The 9,458-nt window shown below is 34.5% G+C and overlaps 1 protein-coding gene across 1 annotated transcript; it reads left to right on the forward strand.

Annotated features, from left to right (window-relative positions):
• The first annotated feature begins 1,853 nt into the window (after positions 1–1,853).
• On the forward strand, positions 1,854–9,458 carry LOC142624254 (uncharacterized). Its single transcript, XM_075797783.1, has 10 exons — positions 1,854–2,208; positions 3,233–3,327; positions 4,147–4,211; positions 4,726–4,769; positions 5,380–5,457; positions 5,707–5,860; positions 6,447–6,623; positions 8,405–8,467; positions 8,584–8,704; positions 9,163–9,458. Exons 1-9 carry the CDS (start codon positions 2,084–2,086, stop codon positions 8,692–8,694), a joined length of 912 nt encoding a protein of 303 aa, XP_075653898.1. The 5' UTR covers positions 1,854–2,083; the 3' UTR covers positions 8,695–8,704; positions 9,163–9,458.

Here is a 9,458-nt window from a genome sequence, read left to right on the forward strand (position 1 = left end):
AAAAAAATTTGCAATTATAAGATTTTACAAGTCCAGTTATTAGGCTCTTTTTGGGCCTTTATGCTAAATTTTCTTTATAAATATCATTTACAATTGCCAATAAGAGTGCTCTACCCTTCGGATAAGAAATTTGGAATAATCCAAGATGCAATGATTAGGATGTGTACGCTAATAGTGGGAGAGTGTGGGACCCTGCAAATAAATTACTAAAGTGCTACAGTGCCACAATTGTAAAAAAATTTGCAATTATAAGATTTTACAAGTCCAGTTATTAGGCTCTTTTTGGGCCTTTATGCTAAATTTTCTTTATAAATATCATTTACAATTGCCAATAAGAATGCTTTACCTTTGGGATAAGAAATTTGGAATCATCCAAGACGCAATGATTAGGATGTGTATACTAATAGTGGGAGAGTGTGGGACCTGCAAATAAAATTAAAACTTTTTTTTAGGTAGCTTTAATTAGGGGTGTGTTAGTTCAGTTTCGATCGGTTTTCTAAGTGTTGGCCAACCGAAACCGAAAATTTCGGTTTGTGAAATTCTTAACCGAAATCGACCAAAGTAATTGGAAATCAATCGGTTTCGGTTGGATTTCGGTTTCAGTGATTTTTTCGGTTTCCTTATCATTTATTTTCTAAGAAAGCAAACAAAGGAAAAAAAAAAAACCCAAAATATAAAAAAGAGAAACGAAATTGAAAAAATAAACAAACCCAGAATATAAACAACCAAGCACATGTTCAAAACCCTAACTTTATTTGCTCATAAAAATTGAAAAAATAGCATTGATTCAATATTAAACAAACCTAGAATATCCTATCAAAAATAAAAACCCATAATATAAAAAAGAAAGAGGAAATTATGGAGGAATTAAAGAGAGAGAGAGGGTCACCGTGACTCCATGAGAATGAAAAGATCAAGCCGGTGTGGGGAGGCCAGCTTGTGGAGGTGGCGACAGAGGCCGATTCGTGTGGAGGCGGCGGTAGAGGTAGATCGAGGTGGCGACAAAGGAAGATTCATGTGAAGGCCGGCGTTTGAAGGCGGAGGCAGAGGCAAATCAAGGCAGTGACAGAGGCAGATTCGTGTGAAGGCCGGCGTGTGGAGGCGGCGCATAGGCAGATCGGCGTGGAAGAAGGCGTGGAGTGGAGGCTGTGAGAGGAGACTGTGAGAGTAGAGAGAGACTGGAATAGGGGCTGAGAGTGAGAGTGAGAACTTAGAACGTGTGGGCTGTAGGGTTTTTAACTTTTGTTTTTATAGTTTAATTAGATATCTAATTAGTAATTAGTTTAATTATAGTTACTTAATCTACTGATAAAATGAAATTTTTTTTAAGAGAGGCCGGATCATATTTAAAAAAGATAGGCCCAAATATTAAAATAAAAAAATGAAAAGGCCCAATATGTATATTGTATAGGAGGCCCAAATATTTATAAAATTTATATTATATATAAAATATATTATAATATGATTTAGTTCGATTCGGTCAGTTCAGTGCATTCAAACCTGCCACCGAAAACCGAACCGAATATTTTTGGTTTTAAAAGTTCAAAACCGAAACTGAACCGAGCTGAAACCGAATCGAAAATTTGGCAACGATTTGGTCGGTTTTAGTTGGTTTGTTCAGTTCGTCGGTTTTTTGCACATCCCTAGTTTTAATCTATGACGTTCACTCCTAATGATAGTTCTTTATCATTAGACTAAGACACCAATTAATTTTTAATGTAGACAAAAATTAAATTTCAAATATTTTATATAATCATTAAAAACTTTACTAATGAACTTGATCCAAAAAGTTAAAACTTTTTAAAAGTAAAAAAAAGCACTTTATATAATTTTCCTCTAATAAAACATAAAACATAAAACAAAGACTCGATCGTCTGCGTACGCAAAACGCGCCCACTGGTTCCAAACACAGCCAACTCGTATTCACAATTTGAGTATTCTTACAGTTCAGCACGCCTATAATAAATACTCCCCAAACCATTACAGTTCAGTGTACCTATAATACTCCTCAAACCTTTAATCAAATCTTTAAAATTCAATTCAAATTGAACGCAATCATTTAATCATTTCTCTAACGGAAAAAATGGAAAACCGGCCAACGATTCTGGTGACCAACGACGACGGCATCGACGCGCCGGGACTTCAAGCACTGGTTCGAGTCCTCGTCTCCACGCAACGCTACAATGTCCAAGTCTGCGCTCCTGATTCGTGCGTTTACTATTACTATTACTATTACTATTACTTTTTTTTTTCTTTGTATGTGTCTATGTGTGTCTGAGACTGTTTGGTTATTGTATTCAGTTTATTCTTTCTGAGCAATCTGATTAGTTTAATTCTGGTTTTCATTTGATTTGATTTTCAACGGTCATATCAATTTTTTTAATTAGAAAAAAAAAATTCTGTGCTTTTGTAAACGATGGTAAGTGTTGTAATTAACGAGGGCTTTTGTGTCCGTTTTGCTATTTTGTTAACGTGCCTGTGTATTGTAATTCTGTTCACTTAGATCGGATTTATTTTTTTTATATTTTATGTTCGAGGTAGTTGAGACTTGAGATCATGGGCGAAAATAATGTGAAACCAGTTTTTATTTTATGATTTAATGGTTTCGATTATGGCTTGGTGCGATGGAAACTATCCAAGCCATAAGCTAGAATGTACGGACACTTCATTAAGGGTACCGTGCCCGTGTTATATATTATAATTTTTCAAAAATTGCTTGTGTCTTTGTGTCGTACTTGTATCCGTACCCGTGTCTGTATCCGTACATCCTAGGCGATAAGTTATATGTTCGAGTTAGAGAGTCAATCTCTCCAAAATTAGAGTAAGGTTGTCTACCAATCATCTTCCCGGAATTTACAAAAGTGAGAGCTTTGTGCATTGGTACAAGTACAACTTTTAATTTCTTTTGATCATGGCTGCTAAGCTATCTGATTTGCATGATATATATATATTGGATTGGCAAGCTACGGATGCACCCAAATGGATCTTGAATTGACTGATGTACAGGACCTACAGGTTGAGCTATTGCTCATCAGTGACTTGATTTGAATGTCTCCACACAGACGCATGTCTGCTTGTGTGTGTGTGCGTTCACGCATGTGTGATAGCGTTGTTTATTGATTGCAAAGAGCAGAAATTTGTTGTCTATTGACGTTAACATCCATTTGTATGATCCGAGTTGTCAATATAGAGTAGTGCGTGGTGTCTTACGGCCTTATTGTGCTACTTTCAGGGAAAAGTCAGCTGTTAGTCATTGTATTACTTGGCGTCACCCCCTTACTGTGAAACAAGTACATATTGATGGAGCAACAGCCTTTGCAGCTTCTGGTTTGTAGTATTTTCTGTTAATTCAAATTCGTTTACAACTGCCAGAATTTTGAAGTTTGAGCTTTTATTAATTGTCTCATTATAGCTAGCGGAATCTGCATTCTCCACTCAGTATTTAGAAGAACATATTGGATCAGTAGTAATTTTGTGATATAATATTGCTGTAAAGGGGTACAGCTATGTGATCATGTTTGGAGTACTCTCTTATTATGTGTAAGCTGAAAAGCATTTCTTTGTAGCCCTTCAGATATTTGTGAAAAGTCTCACAATAGGAACTGATTGAGTTCTTCCTAAACACAAGTATTATTTTTTGGAATTTTTAAAAATCTTCTTATGTTTATAACAAGAGAACAAGTGAAATTGAGGTTGTTGTAACTCGTAATGAAGGTAGGAGTGAATTAAGGAATACACACAATGTAATGTGTGTGTATAAAACAACTTTGGTTTTACTGTAATGACTGCCATATGCTTAGAGGCTAGAGAAGTGCACTTATGAATTCGCTCCCATTGATACCCATCTTTTAATAGATTAGTAGGGTGTGACACACTTAAAAGCAATTTTCTAAAAAATGACCAAACTTGGGGAGATCCTTGTGCTTTTTAAAGTATGTTTCAGTTAATAACCATATACATCCTTAGAGTGTAGCCATAAATTTTCTCTTTAGATGCAATTTTGATATCTGAAGGATATCCACCCCTTCATAGTGCTAATCAATAATTAATATCTTCAATTTATATTATTATTTCGTTCCTCAGATAGTTCCTAGTATTTATTTTTATTTTTTGATACAAGATTGAGGTTTTGCATATGATTTGCAGGAACTCCAGCTGACTGTGCTTCTTTGGGAATTTCCAAAGCACTCTTTCCTTCAATTGCTGATCTGGTAGATCTCTGGTTATAATGCATGGTTATGGAAGTTTTGTTGGTTGCATTGCTAGAGAGGACTAACTGATACTGTTTAATTGTATTGTGATGTTCCATCTGGCTAATTCTTTGAATGCCAATGAGCTTTAACTCAATTGGCACCTCCCCCCCTTGTAAGTGTTAGGTGGAGGGTGAGGTTGTTGGTTTAAAAAGCACTGGGCCTGCATGTGCAGCTTACCAATAAAAAAAATGTTTCCTTTTGGCTAATATCTTTGTATAGTGGGCCTCTCTCTCTAATTTCGTGAATGCCTCAATACAGAGCCGTTATGACTTATAATGACACTGCAATTACTGCTCTCAATTCAGATATTTTGCTTTAAAGTTTATTTGACTTCATTTTGTTGTCCAACTCTTCTGAGTTGAACAAATGTCTTGTGCAATCACTTGAGCAGGTTGCATTTGATTAGTTGTAGTTATTAAAGTTGTTTGATCTTTGCTATTTTTGCTAATGTTCTTCCCTTTTCTGCATGCAGGTAGTTAGTGGCATCAACATGGGTAGCAACTGTGGTTATCACATGTTAGTCTTCCTTTGTGCCTTCTCTTTGAAATTCTGACTGTGTGAATGCCCTTTTCTATTGTTCAAAATGGATATTTTTTCAAGAAGAAAAATTGAAAGAAAAGGAGGGGACAAGAAGCTTCCCCTTACTTTAAAGGGCCAAAAAATGAAACAAAAAGAATCTAAAAATAAAATCAGCCCTTTTTTTTTCTTAATATTTTCTGCTTTGGACTTTTAAAGGATTTGTGACAGAAGTTGGTTTATATTGTTAGAACCACATACTTATTTATCAAAAAAAATTGTTAGAACCACATACAGTTATTTCAAGGTTCTTTCAAACAATGACTTCTAAAAGTTAAAAAAAAAAAAGGTTCTTTCAAACTGTGTGGGTCTGTGCCATCAATACCCTTGGGAATAAAAAAAATCACAAGGAAACATGTCCTTCTAAACTGATTTAAGGAAATTTAGTGATTTTAGTATCATGAGAAGATGAGATCACTAGTACACCCATTATTGGAAACTTTCTTGTCTGCATTCTTAGTATCCCTGCTGGAGTTTTGTTAATACATTGTAATTTTCTTTCTTTGGGCAGCTAATGTTCATGTCTTTTTTGATTGTTTTGGAATTGCAGCATTTACTCTGGCACAGTAGCAGGTGCTCGAGAGGCCTTTTTCAATGATTTACCTTCTGTCTCTATATCATATGATTGGTATGTTAACATATATGTATGGCAATAGTCTAACATATACTAAAGATTTTGTTCAAAGTCAAATTTTTATACAATTTGTCATAGCATATTACCGGGGTTGAGGCAGGATATAATGAATGTGACAACAATGTCATGTTATGTTTCAGCCAAGAACTGTTTCAGCTATTTTACATTTCATCGTTAAATCTATCTTGCCATCATAATAAGGTTCCTTTTCTCCTACAAGTGATTTGCGTTCTTGATTTTCAGGGTTGGAGGTAAGAGTAGTGTAGATGACTATACGCTTGCTGCTGAGGCTTGTTTACCAATCATAAGTGCAATTCTGGCTGAGATCAGGAATCAGGCTTATCCTCAAAAATGTTTTTTGAACATAGATCTGCCAACAGATGTTGCTAATAATAAGGTAAACCCAAAACTACTTTTGAAGGTTTCAGTATTGAATGATAACTTAAAGAGAACTTTTACTTATAAAAAAAATTAAAGTTTAAGAGAATTTTTGAAGGTTTTACTAATCAATAATAAGGTATACTCAAACTAATTTTGAAGGTTTCACTATTGAATGATAAGTTTAGGAGAACATTTTCATTGCCATTGTCGTTCTGATAGGTCAGTTTTTACATTATGCAAGATAGAAGCATATCAAGAATGTTGAAGAAAAGAGTAATCAGTTCACCAAAAAAAAGAAAAAAGAAGAGTAATCTTATTATTCACTCTCCTGGAATGTCTTCAGTCAGTCTGATTATTTTAAATGAGTTGAAATTCTTCATAAGGTGATCACCCTACTTTTAATTTCCTGATGCAACTTCCAAATGAAGATATGCTCGTGGTTAAGTCATTTGGCCTGAAGATATGCTTGTGGTTGAGTCATTTGGCTTTGTGTGGTCAATTTGGAACTGATTCAACTGCAATTTCTTGTTTCATGATAAGAATGGTATTATCTCAGTTATGCAATGTGTGGTTGTAATGTTTGTCTCACGTGCCTCAAAAAGGGGTACAGGCTGACTAAGCAGGGTAAAAGTATATTTAGAATGGGATGGAAGCAAGTTACTTCTGACATGCAAGGAGGCAAAATGTTATCAACTATGACCATGGAGGCTAACTCAGAAGCATCAGCAGAAACTGAAACGTCAGCTACATTGCCAGACAATCTTTTGTTCAAGAGGGAAGTATGTCCCTCGCTTTATCCATCGCTCTTTATGTTGTGACTCATTGTTTAATTATTTTTCTAAGTTGATAATACTCTGATAGTCACAATATTCACCGAACTCTTTTGCATTTGCATTTGCTTGCCATTTACTGCTTGAAGGCAAACATGTATAGCTTTTCCCATTTCCATGTTGCTCAGAATCACTTTGTTATTAACATCCTGAAGCAAATTCAAAGTACAAAAAGCAAGCAACCCATGCTATAATAAATTAACCTCAATTTAGCCTCAATGCCCGAACCTATTTTACTTAAAAAAAAAATTAATCAAGTGGTTACCTATTTCACCAACATAGCCTACTTCAATAGACCGAGCCTTATAGACCTGCAAAGGTTGACTTCATCTGGATATTTCTAGTATTTACCACTTTCCCTAAATGAGTTGATCAGAATCTTACATTGATTATTTTAAATGATTTGAATTTGTCATTTAATTTTGGCTATGTTAAGTTCACATGTTGAACTTAAACTTTGGAGAAAATCATGAATCTTCCTCATCCTTAAGGGTGTTAACTTTTATGCGAAATTTGACAGTTATGCTGTAATTGTTATGGTCCGTTTGGATTTTTGTTGGGGGGGGGGGGGGGAGGGAGTTTTAATGTGTATGTTTTATGTGATAGTTTTAATGTGTATGTTTTTGGGGGTTAAAGGACACTTTTAAGTCTAAAGTTCTTAGCTTCCAATTTAAGGCTATAGACAACAGTGCTCAAGGTTCTATTTTGTAGAGGTTTTGCGAACAATAAATAATTATACATGATATGCACAAATTTTTCTCCTTAGGTTCTTAGATGTCAATGTTGTAAAATATATGATTTGTAAATAATTTAAAATATAATTTTATAGTCTAAAATAGAAAACTTTTAGTAAACAAGTGAGTTTGTAACCAAGTTTTTTTTATGAGACTTACTGCGTTTAAAATTTGTTTAAGCTTAAGTGATCTTAAATTCATATTTCATGTTCTAGAGCAATTCTTAAAGTGGATCTTATAGGGAATTTGCTGCTAATAGATCCTGCCCAAAGTCTTCCTTTCCTTGAGGCCTTCCGACTTTCTAAATTATGTCTTCTTACCTGCTTTATAAAGGATGACAACAACTTATAAGCATGTTATGTTTTCTCTTTAATTGGTGTTGAATTGTGTTATTTCACATTTGATTACGTTTCGATAGATTCTTATTGTTTAGCAAATTATTTATATATTTATATTTTTTAATAGATAGATAGTGGGGGGGAGGTGGGAATGTGGGAGTCGAACCACAGACATGGGGCACCACAAAGAAAGGAGGAAGCCACTTCAGAAATAGAACCCTTAAGATGCCTCCGAATAATTATATTCCAGAGGATTTGATTTCTTTGAAAGAAGTGAATGAGATTATGTTGGATGCCATAATAGATATTGCATACCTTTGTTTTTTGATTGGTAAATAAAAACTTTATTGAAAAAATTAAAAAAAAAAAAATACAAGAAGGAGAGAACAACTTCCTTGGTACAGAGGGGTGTACTGGAAAAGCAAAAGCCTACCCAAATTGGACACCTTGTTTATAGTAAAATAGATGATCCATAATCATTTCATCTAATGACTGATGCTTTTGAGTACAATATGATTGAAACTCTTAATTGTAACAAATTGGAGAATAAAACTTGATTGCAACATACTAATTATAAACATATAGGAAACTTGATTGTCATTTTTTTTTTTTTCTATTTGAGTTTTAAATGGATGTCTCTACTTTTCAATTGTTGTAGGTAAAGGGTGCCCATGTCGATGAGGAGGTCGATACAGACTACCAATATGTTCGAGAAGGATATGTGCGTAGATTTGATTTATGAAATTAATTTGTGTGATTTTTCTCCCCCACATTATTTTGCTTGATTAAAATCTCTATGTGGGCCATCACTAACTTGTTATCATGATTTTATTTCAGATTACTGTCACTCCTCTTGCTGCCCTGTCACGTGCAGACAGCGATTCCTATGCCTTCTTTCAAAATTGGCTACCGAGTGTGGCTGAACATGCTTCTACATCATCCTTGTGATGCCATTAAGGTCCGCCTTGTAGTAATTCACCACAGCCTCTTTAATTTTTCCTTAAAATTGAGTGAACAACATTATCACATTAACCATGTACTTGTTTGCTTGTCAAACTCCATAACACTTCAGTCATTGTATGGTTATGTAGGTTTCATGTTTGCTATTTATTTGATAGCTTAATTTACAACATATTGGTAGCAGCACCCAGACATACTTGTCCCATTCAGCTCAATCACTTTGTGCTGATTAAAACCGTATATGGCTATCAGGAATGCTGTGTTAGCACTTGAAATTAAAAGATAATACTCCATAGCTAAATATAGTATAGCTGTTTGCAAATATTTTGCTGAGTTACCAAATGTTAAGACATGTACTGATTAGTTTTTATTATTAGATTTAGACCAAAAATGATGAATTATCTAGAGGGCAATGGACTTCTGCTAATATCTTTCTTTCTTTGGATAAAAATGCAGAATTTTAAAAGGGCGCGGTAAAATTACTGCTCAAATAGTTCCTTTGGATTCTTCTTCCTGCAGATTGCCATTATTGCCAGGTTTTGCTTGTACTTGCCACATATGTCCCTACTGAGAACTTCTGAAAGTTTTTTTGAACCCAGCTTTGTATGATTAAGTGGCAAAAGCTCTTCTGTAAGCTATTATTTTCCTATTGATTACTTTGATAGCAACTATGGTCTTAACTTTTTTCCTAGAGACTTGGATGACAATTTGATTGTGATATAGCTATGATATCTGCCTGATGGTGATATAAA

Source organism: Castanea sativa, chromosome 2 (genome assembly GCF_040712315.1).
Source record: "Castanea sativa cultivar Marrone di Chiusa Pesio chromosome 2, ASM4071231v1".
NCBI lineage: Eukaryota > Viridiplantae > Streptophyta > Magnoliopsida > Fagales > Fagaceae > Castanea > Castanea sativa.

Excerpts from the sequence above, each read along its gene's own strand:
- LOC142624254 (XM_075797783.1), top strand. The coding sequence starts at position 2,084 with ATGGAAAACCGGCCAACGATTCTGGTGACCAACGACGACGGCATCGAC. Across the intron at positions 3,328-4,146 it reads AACAGCCTTTGCAGCTTCTG|GAACTCCAGCTGACTGTGCT; the intron begins GTTTGTAGTATT and ends TATGATTTGCAG. Across the intron at positions 4,212-4,725 it reads TTCCTTCAATTGCTGATCTG|GTAGTTAGTGGCATCAACAT; the intron begins GTAGATCTCTGG and ends TTCTGCATGCAG.